The 22,052-nt window shown below is 40.7% G+C and overlaps 2 protein-coding genes across 6 annotated transcripts in view; both read right to left on the bottom strand.

Moving 5' to 3' along the window:
• The window catches only part of dot1l (DOT1-like histone H3K79 methyltransferase), a 31,816-nt gene extending 18,373 nt beyond the window's left edge, over nucleotides 1-13,443 (bottom strand). For all 5 annotated transcript variants that reach the window (XR_003930431.1, XM_030083040.1, XM_030083038.1 and 2 more), the window contains exons 1-3: nucleotides 13,094-13,443; nucleotides 228-271; nucleotides 58-132 (exon numbers count right to left, since the gene is read on the bottom strand). Coding sequence is in view for 4 of the 5 variants with exons in the window: in XM_030083040.1 (XP_029938900.1) it covers nucleotides 58-132; nucleotides 228-271; nucleotides 13,094-13,174 (200 nt within the window). In the remaining variant the exon portion in view is untranslated. The remainder of the gene's footprint in view (nucleotides 1-57; nucleotides 133-227; nucleotides 272-13,093) is intronic.
• ell (elongation factor RNA polymerase II) overlaps nucleotides 7,383-22,052 on the bottom strand; it is a 53,445-nt gene continuing 38,775 nt past the window's right edge. The window contains exon 13 of the mRNA XM_030083042.1: nucleotides 7,383-7,393. The gene's annotated coding sequence lies outside the window, so the exon portion shown is untranslated. The remainder of the gene's footprint in view (nucleotides 7,394-22,052) is intronic.

Genomic DNA, 22,052 nt, shown 5'->3' with positions numbered 1-22,052 from the left:
CACTTAAAATGAAAAAGAAAAACTCCAATTTTGTTTCTCATCATCATAACAGCTCACCTTTTTGTGTCATAGTCAATGAGCACATAGTTTTCCATTGCCAGTTTGAGGTCTGGGATTTCCTCACACACCCACCTAGAAAGACACAGTCACCAGTAAATCAAAGGTTTCACACTTCAATCGACTGTGGGTGTACATGAGGCATGACTCAGTGAGGAGAGGTCACCTACCGAATGGTCTCGATGATTTCATGAGCAGCATCATGGTGTTTATCCTGAAAGCACAACAATGTAACGGCAAAATATTATGAACTGCTTGGAAATACCAGGTAGTTTAAATTAGCACAATCAGTTCCAGCCTTAAAGCGGACCAGAGTCATCTATGTGTACTCAGTCCGTGAACGAAAGCAAGCTGGATCCAAAAAGCAAAGGTACAACACAATAATCTGGGCACAGTCTATCAGATCACTAAGCAACTTTACAGCAAATGTACAAAAAACCCCACCCAAGTTAGGGACAAAAATTTGAGGGGACCATCTTCCAATATTGTTCATATGGGCATACCGCCTTGTGAGGCCAAACCCCATCAGATCCTGGAAGCTCAGTACGGTAGGACATGGTCAGTACCTGGATGGGAGACTATGAGGGAACACCAGAAAGGTGTGGTTACGTGTGTAGTTTAACACCATCAAGTACTGAGCGGGTGAGTGAATAATGCAATTATAAAGAGGCCTGAAAAAAGTCACTGTATAAAGCCAATGTATCATCATTTAAAGTTTTTTTCAATGTTAATCATAATGAGCACTTGCGATGTTGACTCCAATCTTCAGGCTTACAACATTACAACGTTGATTTTATAACTTTTTGCTATCTGGGTAGTCCCATAAAAACACTAAAAAAAAACAAAAACAAAAAAACAACAACACATGTAACCATTCCCAGTTTCAACTTCCCAATGCACTTTGCATTGTTAGTCAGTTTCAATACAGAGGAGTTAATCACGTCAATCTGGTCAACATGACATGTGGGTGAGATACGCAGGCACAATAGTTAAGTTGTTACATCCGCAGATTGGTTTCATGTGGATCTGTGTGAGCGTGTATACATGCATGCATGCATGCACGTTGTCGAAGAAAACAGCTGCCTGTCAACATTGATACCATTACCGTACAATGCCATATTTGCAGAAAAAACCCTCCCATCATCGCTCAGACCAGGAGACCACTGATTTAAACATGCACAAAATTAATTTTGTTCTGAAAGTTGCATCCATCTTTCTTTCGGCAATAAAGTCAGTCTGTGAATGTCACAGAGCTGGAACAGCCTACTTTAAAAACACCACCCAAGTCTGTGTCTTTCAAGAGTGTGGAACATGAACTGTTTCAGGATTTAAAGAGGTACATTCACATTTAGGAAAATTCAGTGAACTTCATGTTTGCTTACTTAAATAAACATTATTGCCACTTAATGTACTACAGTGACTTAAAATGTCAAACATTTAAAGTTAAGTGAAGGCGTTATGTAGCGTTAGCTTATGGCTATATAGTTGACAATAGAGCTGACGATTCTGGAAAAAAAACATGGATCACAAATTTTTTGCTTAGAATTGAAATCATGACTCTCTGGCAGGTTTACTGCCCCCATGACCTTCAACAAACAAACAAAAAAAATTCAAATGGACATTCAAGTACCCAACAGTAAGACTTCTTCAGAATGTTGAGCAAATGTTTGTACAGTAGTTTTGTTGGAACATGTGCATGTCTACTAGAGTTTGGTGGGTATGAAGTTGCGTTGCATAAGGTTCCAGTTCATCATGCTGTAAGTTATGGTGGGACAGTTTGTGGTGTTGCCTTTTGGTGCTGCAACCAGGGGTAAACACACTTTAAAATGGAACATACACTCGCATTGCACTTGCATGACGGGGTGCATGTGTGTATGGCACAGTACCAATAACGTGAATATGTGCAAATTCATAGCAGCATTTTATCGTCTGCATTATTTACATACATGATATCTCTGCATATGAGGAACGTAAAGAAAACAAGAATGAGAAAGAACATGACTAAATCTTGGTCAGCTGACCACCATGTTAGGCGTTGTACTGGCCACCCACTGGCACAGGCCTCACGAGTCCATCGCCAATGCCACCTCCTCCACTCAAGGCGAGGGTCTCCTGGCGTTTCAGGGACTGGCCACCAGGCTGCTTGTCAGAGGAAACCGTGCACTATTTAGCGCTCCACGCTATGCAGGTACAGCACTTTACGACATCAAAAGTGAACGCACTGTTTATATAGTAGTGAGTTGAATGAAGCCTCGAGGCATTTGAGTCAACAAATTACTCGTGGAATCACTTCAGCCAGTCCAGCTTTAACAGCAAGTCATGCTTTCCAGACACTCGAAAGCAGGCGGACTTCCACAAAATCACATATCGTAAAGATGCTTTACTGTTGAATATGGGAGAAGTCAGCAGCAGTGCTGCATTTGGGGGCACTTGAAAAAAATCTGGGAGGAAAATAACAGCATTTGTTTGTGATGCAGTTTGTGATATGAAATGCTGCAGAATCACTGTGCGTAGAAATGAGATCACGTGTATGTGATCGTTGAGATTGTGACTTTTTTTTAAAAACAATTTATTTTATAGCCCAAGATGGTAAAAATTAAAAGCTAATCAATGAGATGACTGTAACTGACATTAGCTATTTGGGTGGCTGGTTACACAGCTCAGCTAAACATCACTATTCCGTTAATCTTCAACTCACAATCACCTCTGATACATCGATACACTCATCGACAGAGGAGAGGGAGGCAAGCAGTTGCTGATTTGCATTTAAGGAGAGCTGTAGTCAAACGAGTCAACCTAAAGGTTTGTTCTGACAAGGTGCAAATGATGCTGTGCAGATTTATCCCAGTTGAGAGTTTTGCCACAAAACATATCAAAATTTCTTGAGGACACTCAGAACTGCAAAAGCTGATGAAATATTGGGCACAGCATATCTCTTTTAAAGGGTGATAAGATTTGTGGCATGACTTACTTCCATGACAAGTTACTGAAGGTGGATATGCTTACATTAAAAAGAGAGTTCCTAAAGATTTCTTTGAAAAATTCTGGAGCACGACAGTCTGGTGGTTTTATTTTCCAAAATTCCTAAAAAAAACATTTTACAAAAAAAAAAAAAACATAACAGATGAGGGATCATTCTTCTGTCTGCAATAAGATGACTGTCCTGCAGAGTCCTTCAACAGGATCAAGACAGCTACTGACACCAAATTTGGACATTAACAATAAGGCTCCAGGAAAATAAGACTGTGTATGATCCAAATCTTCACTGTGGGAAAGATCATACAGTAGTGCTTAGAATGGAACAAACCACATGTACATCGACTTTTTCAGCTTGAGAAAACCTTTTGACAGTGTTCACCAAAAGGCTTTGTGGAAAACACGTCATTAAGTCAAACGATTCAAAGCAGTCTGAATCACCAAAACAGAATGCAGTATCATTATGGGAAATGCTATCTCAGTAGTTCGCTGCGAAGTCTGTTGTGAGACGGGTACCTCAACTCTCCTATCCTTCTCCCAGCTACTGTCGTCAGAACCATGAAAAATACCACAGCAGATGGACCCCGGTGTCTCCAGTTGAACATCTTCACCCAATTGGAAGATGCTAATTTTGCCGATGACCTTGCTGTGTACATAAACAAAAACTAAAAACACAAATATATAGATATAAACTACAAACAAAACAAAAAACTGTTTACGCCTTTGGATAACCAAATGATGGTAACATTTTTTTGAAGGGATTAAACACAAATACTGTATTTCATCAACTGCTACTTGGACAAAATTGCCTGAAATTAAATAACATTCACACACTACTGGTAACATCTGACAGACCTGTCAGTCATTTACCATAAAGAAATGATTTGTGCATTTCAAACAGTTGGGTTAATATCTTCATACCATCCTACCATCATATCATGTCAAAGCACAAATGAAAAGCATCATGCTACTCATGGATAGGCCAGGCTAACCAAGGAGTATTACCTTGCTCCAAGAGCAAGACACATAAACCAATCAGTCCCAAATTATTGAAGCAAATCGAGCAAAAATCAAATTACAATGAATTAGCTAGAATGCTTATTCGCTTTGGCCGGCTTATTTAACTCATAATTAAAATTAATCTTGCAAGCTGCATATTGATTTTCATCTTTAGGTTGCACATTGTGTATCACCACTAAAAGGGAAAAGCAAAAAAGAAACTGCTTATTCGTTTTCATGTCCCCACAAAAAATGTACCAAAATTCAATTCCACTTCGCAGTCCCAGCGGTACAGGAGAGCGATGTCAGTGAACACACCTCCTTGTGTCACTGAGCTGCACAACTTATCTGATACTGCATCGAAGCATAATTTGAAGAAATATTGCAAAGGAAATCGAAATAACAATATATGCTTTATAACGGCATTCAGATGTCTTTCTCAAGTTATTCAGCACCGATCTGCACTGTTAGCATAGCATTGTTAAAAACACAGATTTGAGGAAGATGATCTTTCATATATCTAATGCAATGTGCTCACCAATCCTTAAAGTTCTTCAGAGCAAAGGTCACTAAATGGTGGACGTGTTATAGGGTTCAGACGAAGACACTGTCCCATATGGACCCTCAACTACATACAGCTAAAGCTGTAGGTTATGATCCAAAACCTGGAGCACTTCTCTTGAACTTGCAGTTTTGGTAGTCTTTTCAGTAGTGTTTTATTTTTTCCTGGATGAGGAAATCCACAGACCAACTGCATGTGAGTTTAACTGCCACACGTGATACCATGCAGCCAATCACACATTTCAAATAGAGCATATATTCAGTAATTGACAGTAATTTCTGTTCATACTTCCCACTGGGAGCACTAAACCCGTGTGTTTAATTTGCTAAGAAACCATTACACTTATTGAAAGTGGCAATGTAAAATGGCATTAGACAAAACACAAAGGTTTTGAACTGACATACAACTAAAAACCAGAAGTAAGGTCATTGAAAAAAAAAAAAAGTAGTCGACCAGTCCACCAAGACCCTAATATCCCTTCTGCACCAGTCTGCGTACTGTCATGCATAGCGACATTGGCTGGTACACGGCTTCATGAAATGCATTGCAAAATGATGTCAAATCAATGCGCAACAGGTCGAAGCTTTCTGAGACTGTCTGAAATGATTCTTCGGACAGTCGGACTGGCTAGAACGGGGTTATATGTGAACAGTCAAAGATCAAGCCGCAATATGCGTGTTGAGCTGAGCTGCAGACCACGCCCCCTCTGCCTGGGGCATCAGGTTTGAGTGTGTCTCCCAGCCTGAAGGCAGCATGTTGAGCACATCAGGTGGAAGCTATCTGGTAGTTAAAGGAGTTGGAGACACTCAACTCAGATGGCTGCGTGAAGTGAGCAGTGTGTACATGCTGGTGGGAGAAAGCTTGGACTGATAAGGAGACTGCATCAACTAAAGCATGTTCAAATCAAGGAAGAAGGAACCGGTGAGCTTTCAGTTCTGCTTCCAACTTGAATTGACTTGCTGTGAGCTATAGACTAATTATTTTATGAAATGCACATAGAAATGCAATACCGTTAAAGCAAAATGGGTTAAAAAAGACAAAAAAACTAAGGAAACTTGTAAGATAAAAATTCTTGTTTAACACAGTTTTAAATATGGGTGTTTTATCCTTATTTCAAGATTAACTTTATAGTAGATTCAAATTTAAATATCTTATTTCAGATCATATTGATTGGTATTTGATGTACATTTTCCTGAATAATTTGTTTGTGTTTGAGGTTTTTCATGTATTTGGTCGTGATAACTTTCAAAATAACATAAAAGAAAGAAAAAGACTCTTGGTCATGTGTAGGGGTGGGCAGTATGAACGGTATAAACCGTATGTGAAATAAATTTGGCCCAAGGTAGGGATTTTGGTCATACCGCCCAACCGCGATAGCACATTACGTCCTCCAGGTGGCAGTAATGCAGCTTTTTACATGCCCTGTTTCCCGAAGAAGAAATACACAACAACAGCAATGGCGGTGAGCAGTGAACAGACAGAGGAAGAGCTTGTGAAAAAGACTGGTGCAACATCTGAAACAGCAACCTGTAACTGGCGGCCTGCTGGCCGAACAACAATATCTGGCCCTCCAGATGATTTTGAAAATCTGAGGCAGCTGCTTCACGGAGGCAGTAACACCGTCCATTAACCTGTGAGTATCCACCTCCTCCTAAACCGCCTTCTTTACCTGTGGAACATCCTGAAACCCTCTGATTCAGTGAACAACCTGAGCCATGCAGCTCCTGCTGCCTTCAGAGTAGGGGTAGGCGATATGGCCTAAAATTTATATCACGGTATAATTTGAAACTTACATGGTAGACGGTATATATCATGATAAAGGCCAAAATTTCCGCAGGAATTTTCTAGTTTGATATATGAATTTCAGCATAACAGTCTTTTAATGGTTACCATAGCACATGGTGAAACAAGGAAGCAGGAAGTGTTTTTTAAACTATTAAATAACATAAGTCAAATTACTTTGAACCCAAACCATGTCCAGATTACAGATCAGGGGTCGGCAACTTGATTTGGCGTCTGGCCAATTTTTTTTGACTGATCCCCGTTCGTCGTCGGTGGCTAACAGCTAAGCTAACAGCTGACTGAGGCACCAGTAGCATCTATCAGCAGGCTACTTTTACAAGGCGTCCCTGAATGCAGCAGGAGCCGCAGGGCTCAGGTTGTTCACTGAATCAGAGGGTTTCCAGGTGTTTCACAGGTAATGAAGACGGTTTAGGAGGAGCTGGATACTCACAGGTTAATGGACGGTGTTACTGCCTCCGTGAAGCAGCTGCCTCAGATTCTCAAAATCATCTGGCGGGCCAGATATTGCTCAGTCAGTGGGCCGCCAGTTACAGATCACTGTTATAGATGTTGCACCAATCTTTTTCACGAGCTCTTCCTCTGTTCACTGCTCGCCGCCATCGCTGTTGTTGTGTACTACTTCTCCTGGGAACGGGCATCTAAAACGTTGCATTACTGCCACCTAGTAGACGTAATGTGCTATCGCGGTTGGGCGGTATGACCAAAATCCCTATCGTGGGCCAAATTTCTATCACATACGGTTTATATCGTTTATATCGCCCACCCCTACTTCAGAGACACTTTATAAAAGTAGCTGCTGATAAACGCCACTGGTGTCTCAGTCAACTGTTAGCTTAGCTGTTAGCCACCGACAAACGGGGATCAGTAAAAAAAAAAAACAAAAAAAACCCATGCCTCGACGCCAAATCAAGTTGCAGACTCCTGATCTATGAGCTGAACATGGTTTGGACTCAAAGTAACTTGACTTATGTTATTTAATAGTTTAAAAACGACTTCCTGCTTCCATGCTTTTACCATGTGCTATGGTAACCATTAAGAAACTGCTATGCTGTAATTGGTATATCAAATTATACCGTGATATATACCGTCTACTATGTAAGGTTGAAATTATACCGTGATATAAATTTTTGGCCATATCGCCCACCCCTAGTCATGTGAGTGGAATCTTGTCAAAATCTTCCAGGGCAAGCTGCCCCTTTCAAGTGGAGGCACTGCAGCTTGAACCTCTCAAGAGTGAGGAGAACTTGACAATGCAGCAGGAGTAGAAACTGTAAGATTAGCTCATAGTCATCATGAAATCATACAAGATGGAATGCAGTCATAGGAAAATGAATATTGCCAAATTGGATAATCACGGATGATTGTGTACTATCAAAAGCAGCCAATCACCTAGCTTTTTATCGTACGCAGTTGTGTGGGTAATACACATGGAATTTCATTTGAAAACACCTTTTTTTATTAGATCAATCTGCCCACTGTCCGAGATTATGCAAGATGTAAATGATATCAGACCGAATTGTAGAACAAAACACTGTCTCTACGTAATATTACAATATCCCTACGCAAACTCAGTGCAACTGCAAAGCATTGATCTGTGGTTTAAATGACCATATGCATACCACCAGCACTGCGAAAACACTCTGTCTGCATTTGCCAGAGATGCAAAATCAGCGTGCAAACAAGTTCTCTCTCTTTTTTAACGAGAAATTGATTCCTGTACAACTTTGAATCATTGCCTACTGGAGTCTGCGGAGTCAGTGGACAATCAAATCACAATGCTACACACCAGGCTGACATACCATACGTATCATATTATACCTCTGTATCTTAATGTCCCTGAAGAGAACCAGCCCTACCGAAAGCAGCACTTTTCCTACCTTAGGTTCAAACACCACGGGAGGTGCCCAAAATCACAGGAGAACCTGTGAGGTTGCCAAATTACAAGTGTACATGTCAGAATATATATGATGTACTTTTTAGAGAGGAACCTCCATTAAAGCCAAGTATTTTATTTTTACAATTCAAAGTTTTGTATGTTGGTAATAGTGGTATTGTCTGCATCAAGTTCCCCTAAATTTTAGACACTTGGAGATTGAAGAGGAGGCCAACAGAATTTCTTGGAAACAATATGGTATTGACACGTGGAGGCAGACTGAGGCTTGGCAGTGTGGTGACTTAAACTATTGGCAGGAAATTGCATGACATTTACCCTGAGATCACCTTGGACACGGATGAAACACTGACTGACTTGACAAATCTGGTGATTACTAATATAGAGAGAACATTTAGGTGTTAAACCTGCTAGTCACACATTCCTACTTCAAACACAGAAACATTTTGAATTTAATGATTTCGTGTGGTCTTTTGTTTGGTTCTATTTTCATCTCACTGTTACAGACATGTTAGGGCTGGGTGGTAAGACCTAAAATTCATATCCCAGTATAAATTAAATCCCTTAACGGTAACAGTATATATTGTGGTATGAATGTTGCGGTGTAAAACCCACAATGGAAGCGCTTCCGAATGGGTTTTGTAGTTGTTTAATTAACTTGCATTTGCAGTTCATGCCACTAGGTGTGCTGTTGGCATGTTCAACCTTATTTTCACACAGACACCACAGAAGAAGGATGGCCCCAAAAGCGCTGGCTCTCTCTGCATGTTGTTAGAAAAAGAGTGTTTAGCTGGCAAGAAGTGCGCCAGAAGAAGCTGTAGCGTGTTCAGTGATGCGATGCAACGTTTTTCAGTAAAAGATAAGGATTGAACGATCGTTCTGCACATTTTATTTTTGTAGTAGCAGTTAAACAGTATCAGGTGAGATGACGGCACAGCGCAAACCTCTACCGTGGGCAAATTTATATCGTTTCTACTGTCATACTGTGTATACCGCGCAACCCTAAGACATGTAGATATTACTTGTATTAATTGCAGAAAATGTGGGCCACTGGCATTTGTAGTGGCATGTCATGTCTCCAAAGCCACTTCGCATAGATATGGAGTTGGTCCCCAAGCATCATATTGCGGCTGCCTGATGTGTTTTTGAAGGTTGAGTGAAATGCAGAAGATCATTTTCCTATGAGAATCAATAAAGTACTTTTTGATCCACAGTGTATGGATGCTTCATTCAGTGACATTGTGAAGCAGCAGTTTTGCTAAAATGCTTCACACACACCATGCTTTCTGTATACTTAAGATGGCCAGGTATAGCTTTAATTACTGTTACAACAACATATTGCCAGTAGGGTAAAATGAACCAGCCTCACAACAGTGTAATTGGAAAGCCATACTGAGTTAAACAGTTTAGATCAGCCTGTTTGTGTAGACCAGTTCTTAAAAAAAAGACATCCGTTTTTGTCCCATGCAGGCTAACTATAGTCAATAATGTTAACTGGAGTGTGCTGAGCAGTTCTGTGGGGTAACGGGACTCAAGTTTCACCCAGAGCACAGCTAGCCTGAGCCTGTTGCCTGAACTGACCCACTGACCCACTTTTTCTCTCCTGCTTAAGCACACTGCCAAGGAGAGCCTCTGGTGGAGAGAATGGAAAAAGGGAATGACAAAAACGAGTCAATCTAAAGGTAAAAAGAAAAGGGATTTCTGTGAAAATGAAGGAAAACAAGACAAACAAAAAAAAATGCTGAGACAGAGAAAGAAGCAGAGAGAGGAAGGAAAGCATGCTGTTTGTCAGCTGTTTTGAGGCCTAGTACAACAGCAGCAATAGCAGCAGCTAACAGCTCACAGGATGGACCTCCCAACTTCCCGCTCAACATTGCCCGCCATTACTACGCAAACTTCCGCCAAAGCCAAAACCTGCATGCATGCGCACACACTAAAATATGCATAGTTACACAGGAATCTCTGGCTTCTTCTTGCAGCACAGTCATCTGGTAACAGCTACAGCAACAAGCTAACGGCTCACTCTGACGCTATTGAGCAACACGAGATTCAAATCCTATTATTGGAAGAAAGAAACCCCAGCTTCACCACATTGTTCAGCTAAATACTGACACTATACAGGGTATGTGAGTGACTGAAAGAGACGATATGTGTAAGTGAACCAAATGAAATAGATGGGGGGGGGTTGGGGTGTCACCTGCTCACACAAAGACGGCACACAGCAACACCAGCACATGGCTGCTGCTAAAAATAAACACTGTCTGAAAACGACAGTCAGACAAAAAGGAGCAGAGAAAGGACCCTCCTCTCCCTGCACATTGTGGGTCTGACAGACTATCGTGCTACTCGTCCTCTTTACACCTCTTCAATCAGTCTTTCCTCACATCACCACTGTAGGTGTAGGGGTTTAACACCACATAGCACTACACGATGTGCAGCTCTCCACCCATTCACTACAATTAGTAGTAGCTGATTCTATTGGAATCAAACAAACCTGCAACATTGGCATGAAACAAGATACTGATACAAAAATAGGTATTTTCTGTCTTCTACGAACAAAACATAATCTGAGAAATATTTTTTCAGGGTATTATTTAATATTTATGACATGGACATATGTGAAAGAGTTTTTTGCACATACCTTGTTATACTCACAGCAGAGGTCACATAGTTATGATGCTGCAGATTGAAAGTACTACATTAACCAATACATCAGCACGCTAAAAATGCTGAATTGCCATCACTGTTTGATTTTCCTGTATAACCAAAAATGACACTAATTACTGGAGAACACAGGTGAGCAACTAACTAAACATGTTAAACAGTGCTGCATCTTTTCCATGTGCTGTGGGGAGTGGGGCTTGTCTGTGCCCACACCCAGAACCAGATGGACAATCAGCTGATGCACACCAGAGGTTCACTTCATATGGAAGCATTTACAAATATTCAGGTGTGGTGATTTAGTAAAAAAAAAATTAGATGATCTTAACATATAAAAAAAAAAAGAAGTGACATATTTTCACAGGCTTGGTTTAACAGCATGTCTTACTCTGCAACAGCCTGCACAACAGCCAAGTTGTGTGTATCAAAACACAGCCAGCACTGTGTTCGAGCTTTGTGGGTGAGATAAGAAATCTTAATGCTCTGTGGGAGTGAAGAATGAATCTACATGAAGTGAGATCTGTTGTTACCAGCAAGCAGTTCAACGAGGATAAAACCTGCTCATCGAACGTGACAAGAAATAAAAGGCACTTGTTTTGAATTCTATTAATAAAGCATTGTTGAACAGGAGCTATCTTTCATATCTTCCTCCCTGCAGAGTTGACCATATGGACTAGAAAGGGGGTGGGGGGTATTTCCTCTTTGAAAACAGGAGGAAAGCATGGCACAAATAGGCTTCACATTGCCAAACGCCACACGCATCAGCTGTTTCTAATTCAATACTCAACAGTCAGTCCTAGTATAAATAGCCTTCATGCAGATCAGGATATATTAAATTCCAGACATGCATGGTCTCTTATTTACCCCCACAAGACCACAACATAAAGAAAGGGTACAGGCAGTGTATTCAGTGGGGAGGAACTGTGTATGTTATCAGAGTCCACCGCCTGGTGTAAAGGGAGGGTCAGCCAAGTCAGAAAGGAGCGGCCCATTACATCAACTAGCAACTCTGACTCAGTATCTATAAACTCATTAATAGATCACTACTACTTGGGAATAACAAGCTAAACAAATGAAATCATCAAACTTACAGAAAGGGTGATGTGTCTGTGTGGGATTAAAGCTCAAAGACTCAGACATACTGAGAAATACTCTCTTTTTTTCCAGTCTCTACTGACTGTCTCACCTCAGTTACTATAAATTGAAAAGCACAGCGAAGCTAACTACACACCTCTGAAAAGATCACAGAACTTGAAACCACTTCCCTTTCCGTTTCTATTAAATGACTCAAATGCAATCTGACTGTGACGTACAGCATGGAAATACTGGCATGTGAGAGAGAGAGAGAGAGAGAGAGAGAGAGAGAGAGAGAGAGAGAGAGAGAGCGAGAGAAACGTTCTAGGTAGGCCGGTACTGAGAAGTGACAGACTGAGGATCAACTCTATGTGCTGAGGTTCAAGCTGGCGAACACGACTCAGCTGCTTTCACTTATTAGGACGATGTGAGACGAGAACTCACACAAGGTACTCGAGGAATGCAACACTGCCAAGCAGATGCGTGCAGAAACACGAGATACACACACACACACACACACGGTGTGTGTGCAATATATGTGCAATAACATCAATAGAGCGCGTTCATTTAAAAAATAAAATAAAATAAAATAAAATAAAGTTATGTGCAGCATGCCCGTGCTGTATCGGGGTTCATATCGCATGCACACCCGCAGGTCCTCGAGCACGAGCAGACTTGGCCATAACACATTAGAGGAAATCTTGTCCACGAGACTCTAAATGTGGAGAATGTCTGTTTAGGTCAGTCAATTTTCAAAACATCTCAATCTTGCAGGGTGTCTTACTAGTTTTACAAAATAGAAAGCTCGCTGCAGTCAACTTGCGACGCCGCGCATCATTGCAGCGATAATAACAGGTATAATACAGTGTTAATAGGTGACCGACGGCCGCAGCTTGCTCGTCACCTTGTCTGTCACCACACCGAGCAGTATGACCTGATTCTCCGGACGAGCATGCCGTGTCTTCTCCTTGGTAGCCAGTGTTAGCATATGGCTAAAGCAGCTAACAAAGACAACCACAAAAGAGAAAATGTACAATTGTAACCAATTGCTTCTGGGGTTCAACACTTACGTATATTGGTAATGGCCACGGATAGCCAGCAGGTTCTGCTCCGACCGGCGATTTGAGCTTGAGCTCCAGCTTTTCTCCCATCCTCCACTTCACGGCGGCTTGGCTGTGGTAGATAGCTCACTGGGCTAGTAACTGCTCCGTGTTACAGCTGGTGGGTGAGCGAGTTACAACGTGAACATTTTGGAAAGGGAAAAAAAACATAGAAAGAAAAAAAAAACGACGCCAATAACGCGGTGAACACAAACACAGTACGGTCTGGTCTACAAATGTATCTGACCCGGTTTTATATTTTTGAATCAAATGCCGTTTTATGTCCACTGGCAAGAACGCCTCGTCCGTATCGCCGCCATCTTGCCCGGCATGAATAAGTATGGCAGGGGGCCACGGGCAGGAGAGGGAACGCCGACGTCACGGAGGGGGGCCGCGAGCCCAACGCGTGGACCAGAGGCACGAGCCGCGTCCCTCCCTCCCTGCCCCACGCCTCGTGATCAGGGCTCTTTTCCACTCAAAGTATGTACAGCTGCTTGTTAGGAAGTTTCGTTTTCGCCATTGATGACATCACACATCAACAAAAATGTTAAGCTAAACACCCAGCAATGACTCTTGATAATTCTTTTCTTTACAACACACACACACACACACACACACACACACACACACACACACACACACACACACACACACACACACACGAGCGAAGATTAGATTCTTTATCTGAAGCTTTAAAATGTTGCAAATATGCTACTGTGGCTGTTTATGTTTTGGAATGTTCAACACCAAAGGGGAAATTTGGACTGGTCTTCCCTTGAGCATCTCAATTTTAAAATGTTGGATGGTTCAAATTCCACATTTGTGAGTGTTCTGATGCGGAAACTGCTCCACTTAAGTTAAAAGATTCAGAGAAAGCCATTTTTGTGCATTGATTACAGTTCACAAATCTGTGATTAATCATGATTTTCTGTGGTCAGAGTTGCGGTTAATTAGTTAATTTCTTTAATTAATCAATTGACCGAACTATATATATATATATATATATATATATATATATATATATATATATATATATATATATATATATATATGTATGTGTGTGTGTGTGTGTGTGTGTGTGTGTGTGTGTGTGTGTGTGTGTGTGTGTGTGTGTGTGTGCAGTGTGCAAATATTAAAATTGTGCTGTGTCCCAGAGTCAACTTGTGCAAAATGATCAATTTCTAGTTTTTCTATTTACGTCCATCTACACTTGCCTATACTTGTACAACTTGCAAGATACAGTAATCACATAAGAGAAAATGTTTTAAATGACAAAAATATTATTTTCATGGTATTTGGAAACTGCTTTAAAATATGTTGGAGGCTTCCCCCAGGGGGCGACAGAGAACTTCGGTTGACAAGAGCTATTGCAGGCATCAGGGATTTTAGAACAGGATAGAATAGAATACTTTTGAAACACTTTTACAGGGTTGCTGTACACATGATCTAACATAATATATTGAATTTTAAAATATAAAATAAAACAGAATAAATACTAAATAAGTAATATAGATGTATAGCCTGTTGGTGTCGGCCACCCTCAGCCTGCTGCCGAAGCATACAACAGTGTAGAGGTAAGCGCTCACCACTACAGACTCAGAGAACACCTTCAACGTAGTGCCACTGTCCCTTCTTGTAGGGTTTAGTATTTCTCACCCAGTCTAATTTAGTTATATCCCCATAATGCAGTCACACTATCCCTGATGACCTTACCGTCTTCTTCACCAGATTTGAGAAGGACAACAGCACCTAGATAAAATCAATAATCTCGACTCTCAGACCGACTGACCTTTTCTTCAACATCAACCCAGCAGAGGTAGTGAGAGCCCTCAGGATGAGTAAAACCTCAGCTCCAGGTCCGGACAACATCTGTGGGCAAACACTCAGCTACTGTGCTGAGCAACTTGTGGGGGTGTTCAAGTATCTGTTCCAGAGTTCCTGGACCAGCAACACAGTCCCTGCTATAAGGAAACATTCCGTGGTGATCCCTATCCCCAAGAAGGGCACCACCAGAGCCCTGACTGATCTGCGACCTGTAGCTCTCTTCTCTGGTTATGAAGGCTCTGGAGAGGACTATAAAGGACCATCTTGTAAGAGTGACTGACCCAGTGATAGACCCGCTACAGTTTGCTTAAAGGGCTAGCAAAGCTGTGGATGATGCCAAGATATTTATCTAAAATACCATCCACAAACATCTAAAACATAAACATCTAAAAACTCCCCAAACCACTGCCAGACTCTTGTATGCAGATTTCTCATCAGCTTTTAACACCATGCGGCCGCACATCTTAGCTGAGAGACGGACCACCCACTTCCACATTGCTCACTGACTCACCCTGTGGATCATAGACTTTCTGACCAACAGGTCACAGAGAGTGAAGGTAAATAACTCATTATCTGACACCTTCTTCACCTACACTGCGTTGCCCCTGGGCTGTGTCCTCTCACCGCAACTCTTCATGCTCTACACAGACAACTGCAGATCCACCCAGCCCAACTGTCATTTTGTTAAATTTGCAGATGACACTGTTCTCCTGCCACTGTACTCTGGTCAGACACAGCATCATGGCTCAGCTCTATGGGACTTTGTGGAGTGGTGTGGAAGATCCTGCCTTGAGCTTAACATCAACATGACCAAGGAGATGATCGTGACCTTCTCTCCCAAGCAGAGACAGATGGCTGAGGCAGTCACCACCATCAGAGAAGGGAAGCCAGTGGAAGTTGTGAATGAGTACAAGTACCTGGGAATTGTCTTGCATATAACAGCACGCTCTTTACAACACACAATTTACAAATTAAAATAAATACTAGCATTAGCCTACTCAGCTAAATACAGCAACATGTCACAATACCATGTCCTTTATGGACAGCATTTTGAAGCCTTTATCATGCGTGCTTTAACAACCTCACCTTGAACATAATAGTTCAGGCATCATCAAACTTTTTCAAGCAGGTATTAAGAAGTTGTACTTTCTGTATATTCAGTTTAAAATCATGTTATATTTATTATAGATTGACCACAACATAATTACTCTGATGTAGCTTCTAAGTAAAACAAGGCCTATCAAATAGCAATGTCGCAACTGGTGTGCACACATGTCAAAACTGAAGAAATCCAGGATAATGTGTGAGTGCAATAAATTTCAGACAATTTCATTGAAATACTTGAGAATTATTGAGTGACTGTAACATCTCTATAGTTTTCTTCATTTGTGTTTCATTTGGTGAAGAAGAAAAATAATCAGTTGGTTCCTCCTATAGGCTGGTGCCATAGTTGTGTTGTAAGCTAAATATACATAGTTATCAAGATACATTTTCAGAATCATCATTTGGCTCGATGTCACCTCTGATACATTACAGATGAGATTTACAAAACAGTTATTATGCCACTGGCTTTCAGTGTTCACTGGTCACATTTACACATATACATTACTTAACAGTCCAATCAGTCAGTCACATGGTTGTAACAACATATGTGTCTTGCAGGAGGGTCCATGGTCAATGTGATCTTAAAAGTTTCAACCTGAGAACGAGTGAAGGGGAATAAATGTTTGTTCATATTTGGAGGGAGTAAGATTTCCCAATCTTTGGATTGTTGATTCCAGTCTGGGTCGCTGGGTCAATGAACCTGATCAAAGTCCTCAACCAAAAATTGCAGCACTGAAGTATTCACAGAGGAACACCGATTCTTCACAGACTCATTACCTCTATTCTGAATTTTAAAAAATATATAATAATAATTATAATGATAAAAGGAACAGCATTCACAGTAAATCCTAAAAATGAAATTATCAGTTCACCTTGTTTCACAGTACAAAATATAATCAAACAATAAACCAGCCATTCATCCAACTGTGCTCCTTCTTAGTCCATAGGTTGCATTAGCAGTATAGTGAGGAAGGAAGCCCAGACATCTTTGTCCAGCTCTTGTCTCTCCAACGTGTCCTCGGCCAACCTCGGGGCCTCCTCCCACTCAGACATTCCTGGTAATCCTCTAAAGGGAAGCGACCAGTGGGCATCCCGATCAGATGAACCATCTCTACTGGCCCCCCTCAGTATAGAGGAGCTAGCCTCTGCTCCTTTCCTAGCATACCTCCATGAAGAAACTTAGGTCTGCTGGGTCTGGCCTGCAGTCTTCCCTTGTCACCTGATCCAACTCACCACCAGATGATGATCAGTTGACAGCTCTGTCCAGAACAGACACTCTCAGGTCAGGTGAAATGACAACAAAGTAGATAATCAACCAGAGACCCAAAGAGCTCTGGTACCAAGTACACTTTTGAGCATCATTGTGTTGGAGCATGATGATTGTTACAGACAATCCATGATGAGCACTGAAGTCCAATAACAACTCACTTCTGATTCAGATCGATCAGGTCGTTCCTCCCAATCAACCCTTTCCAGGCTACCCAGCCACTGCCAACACAGGCACTGAATTCACTCATTAAGACTGTGAAATCCAATGGCGATACCCTTTCCAGTACCTTTCCCGCTCGCTTCAAGAAGACCGAATATTCTGAAATGCTGTTTGGTGCATCAGCACAAACAACAGTCACAGTTTTCCTTCCCGCCACCTTAAGCTGCAAGGATTTAACCCTCTTGTCAATCGGGACAAACTCCAACCATGTGGCCACCAGCTGGGGGCTTGTGAGTTTTCCCAAACCCACCCAGTTTCTCTGACCCAGTGCAACGCCCAAGTAGGGAAAAGACCATTTGCTATCGAGGAGTTCAGTCCCAGAGCTGATGTTGGCTTGTAAAGATGTACATGTTACTCAAGCAATTAAACACACTAAATTAAATACAACCCTTAGACGAAACCAGCACGTTCAGTGATTTTAAACACAAACTTTAATTTTTTTCCCGCACCGCATTGACTAAAGGTGTGTTTTGTGATGTTACTGTATATTAGTGCTAATTGATCACCCCTGTTCCTGGAGACAAAGAAGATTTCCAAATGTGACTACAGCAGTTTCATCTGTTTTGTGGATTGGTTGCAAGTTGCCAACATTTCAAAAACCCAGGTGCCTTTAATGATGAGTCAGTTTTGTTTTTCCTTTCAGCATTTTCAGCCTACATGTGGTTGGATGCAGAAATATGCAGGTTACATAAATTTAAGAAACTTAAAAATGAACATCTTGCTAGAACCCATGATAAAACACTCCTGTGGCAATTATGACTACCTCAAATTATTTACTGACCCTTCGTATCGACCATGACCTACATTTTCAAAACAAGTCCTTGACCTGGTCTGTTAGCACATACTCTCAATGCAAGCAGATTCTTCACTTGTTTTCACCACCAATATACAGAGAAATCAAACCCAGCTTGGATATATATGAAACTTGGAAATAGGAGCGTTCGGAGCCTGTCTGCTGTGTGTGTGTATAAACATGCGAGTGTATATGCTGCTGTATGTTGAGGAGAAGAAGAGAAATGGCACATTGCCACCGTGAACTCACTGACCGAACCCCCCTCCAGCTCCCAGAGCTGCGCTGAGGCCAGCTTTGGGATAGTAGCCAGCATAACAAGGCTCAGGCACAGCTCAGGCCAGCCAACTGGAACACAGTGCCTATGTAGATTTCTGGGATCTTTCACAGTGTGTCAGATTACAGTGAGCCTTGTCCTCTCCTTGCGTTGCTGTAGCATCTTCTGCTCACCCTGCTATTCCAGGGTCTTTATTTGGACCCTCGCTTCAGTGCATGGACATGACTTGGTGGGAAACACACACATGCAAGGGCTATCAGAGGATGTGGATAAGACCCTAAACATAGGTTACACAAACACTGCATGCCAAATGAGCGGTTTGTCTATTTCTGTCATCTGTGTTTTCCAATCCAACCGATGCCCGAGGGTTTCACTGATCACATGCTTACAAATCAGGAAACATAACCCAATCTGGACCATGCCTGGGTTTTACATGTTTTGGTCAATTTGCTGCTTTTATCAAGTACAACCAGTGAAGTCAGCACTGTGTAAATGTTTTGGGAATCATCCGTTTGAAACTGCTGCCATCTACAGGACAGCTGCAGTGCTACAGGCACGTGCACAATTTGTTATGGTAGGCAATTATTAAAATCCTGAAAAAAAAAAACACACACACACAAAACAAAAACTCAATGATATGAATATTGGTTGTCATTTTTTATTATCCTACAAAACAGCCTATGGAAGAATTACTTCTTGATTTTCATAAATCTGCATCTGCAACCTCAAAACTGTTTTTTTTTTTTGTGTGTGTCTTTCTTTTGTGAAACCTTCAGGATATGATAATTCTCTGAATCATTTTAGTTATGATGCAAGCTACATTGAAGACAACAGCATTAAAAAAAACACAAAAAATGAACAAAGACTCAATTTGACATGTGGTTAAGTTTTAAGATGCTATTTTCCCAAGATGGGTAGAAAATCTCCCAAAATTCAATCTGAGATGCATCATTTTTTTCACCAGGTAATGCAGTCTTGAGGAGAGCTCTGCTTTTTCACATCAGCAGATATTTCTTTTAGGCAGTGTCAGGATTTTTTTGACTGCAAACTCAGTGTTTGTTACCCTCTCACTCATATGAACTCATTTTGTGCCAGCACTGTGCATGTTTGAATCAATTAGTACAATAAATGTATTAAATATAGTTTTTGAGTTACAGGTATGTTGTGTAAAAGTTTTGTTTAACTGTACTTGTTACTGTGACATAGATCAAATTACATTATAGGATTAATAATACAGAAAACTTGAAAGTTCCAATTGTTTTATACTGTTTCTTGGCATGGTACAAGCATGCAAAAAAAAAAGTGTGTATATATATATATATATATATATATATATATATATATATATATATATATATATATACACACATATATATTATTTTTCAGCCAAAACAAAACCAACTGTATATTCTATCAGTTTTAACATTATTTTCTTAAAGCAGTGAAATACATTTAAAATATGATATATAAAACATGAAAATAAAAAGTGAATCCTCTCTCCAAAATACACAGCATAACCTATTCGAGATGGAATTCATCTATAAAGAAAACAAACAAAAAAAAGGGTAAGGTCCACGTGAGCAACTATACTAAGAGCACACATTAACAAAAAAGGGCCAACCATAAGGTCACAATTAATTTTAACCACCCAGATGGGTCAACCTGTTGCACCAAATCCTTTTAAACACAAAAGGTCACAGTGCATGTGTTTTGACAGTTGGCCATTGGATCACGATTGCTTCATCTGAGAAAATCTGTCTGCCAAATGGCATCGTGCTGCTGACACTGCACTGATGAAAGCTCGAAAACATGTCTTCAGCATGTGAGTTACTGAGTCATCATTAAAATAGAAAACTCTCTTTTAATAATGATAAAAAAAAAAGACACCAAGTGTTCCGGAATTTTGCAAATTAATATTTTAAAGACTTTTATTGAAACAAAATCCGTTTCAGTCCTAGTCCCTCATGGGTACTCAAAAGGCGTGCTTTGGGTTTTAGCGCCAACATTTTATGACTATTCTCCAAAGCCCTCTTTGTTTAAACAGCAGCATGTATATGACAAGAGAAAAGAAGAATAAAACATCTATACAACAAGTTATTTTGGCACGGTAAACTCATACAATGACACCCCTGTGTGGCATGAATCACAATAAATTCAGACTGTAGTAAAAGTGTAATACAGCCTCGATGATGACTGAGCTTTTCCATAAAATGAATGACAAACAATGAGAATTGTGTGATGCATCATTGTTTAGATGTGGGCATACTGACAATTCTCCTTCACATCCCTCATTTATTAAGTTCCACAATTCAGTATAAATTTCAAAATGTTTATCACAGAAGTGATGATCTCCCAATGTGGTGTTTTAATGATAAAAAAAAAAAAAAAAAAATTCCATCTTAATAGAAAAAGACTGCTCTCAACAAAGCAAAGAAACTTTGCTGAGCATGATACGTTATACAGACCTAAAACAAATGTAGTGGGAAGCAAAGAACACAGAGTTACATTCTTTCACCAACATTTTGCAAAGCATCCTGTTGTCCCAATCTGTGAGCACTTCGGTATACATGCTGGTCAGAACTGTGCCTTTAACCGATTACATACCGATTCAGATGGACAAGGCCTCTTTGCTTGGATTTTTCAGATCCCTGGACAGTTTGGTTTGCCTTTTCCCCAGTAAATGTACAAAGACTGTTCATTGTAGCACATTCATAAAGCATGCACTCTGATGGAAAGTAAATATCATTTGGACACATTTAGTAACGACTACATCAGTAGAGAAAGTGCTGATTCATCATATTCTCGTAAAAAGATCAATATAAGAAATGCATCCATCGACTCCAAGTCGACTCGCCCGCTTGTTCCTCAGATTCAGCTGTGATGCAGCATTTCTCAGTTGTTTCCGCATATGCTGACTGGGCTCGTTTCCACTTCAGAGAGGAGAGTCGGTCCAACGACGACAAGGCAAACACTCCCAGTTTCAGAGCAGGCATCACAATTGAAGGCAAAACCTGGTCTTTCACCAACTAGGAGCTCTACGAGACTCTGTTTGGAAAAATTAACGCACTCCTTAATCTTAAAAGTGGTCTCAGACAGGCAGACAAAACTAAAATTTGATCTCCTCATAGATGCTGTCAACATAAAATGTCACAACTGATAATCCACAAAACTGATATATTCTAGTGTGAACATTCACAAGATTGCTGGAGAACAGCATCCTGCTGCCTGCTTCATCTTACAATTAGAGGATCTTCCATCACGTGAGAACTGACTGCAAAAACTTGACATGACTTTGAAGAGTTCTATTGCTACAAAAGTTATAGGGCCTGAACTGGAAAGAAAACCTATTCAGAAGTGTGCGTAGTTTTGAAGTGAAAAATCAAATTTAAATTTACAGTTGTGTTCAAGATAAGTGTGTAAAAAATGTGAGTAAAGCTGAAAAGCT

This window comes from Salarias fasciatus, chromosome 23 (assembly GCF_902148845.1).
Source record: "Salarias fasciatus chromosome 23, fSalaFa1.1, whole genome shotgun sequence".
In the NCBI taxonomy this organism is placed as follows: domain Eukaryota; kingdom Metazoa; phylum Chordata; class Actinopteri; order Blenniiformes; family Blenniidae; genus Salarias; species Salarias fasciatus.
Note: the sequence above shows the minus strand (reverse complement) of the source record. Positions and strands in the feature narration are given on the sequence as shown.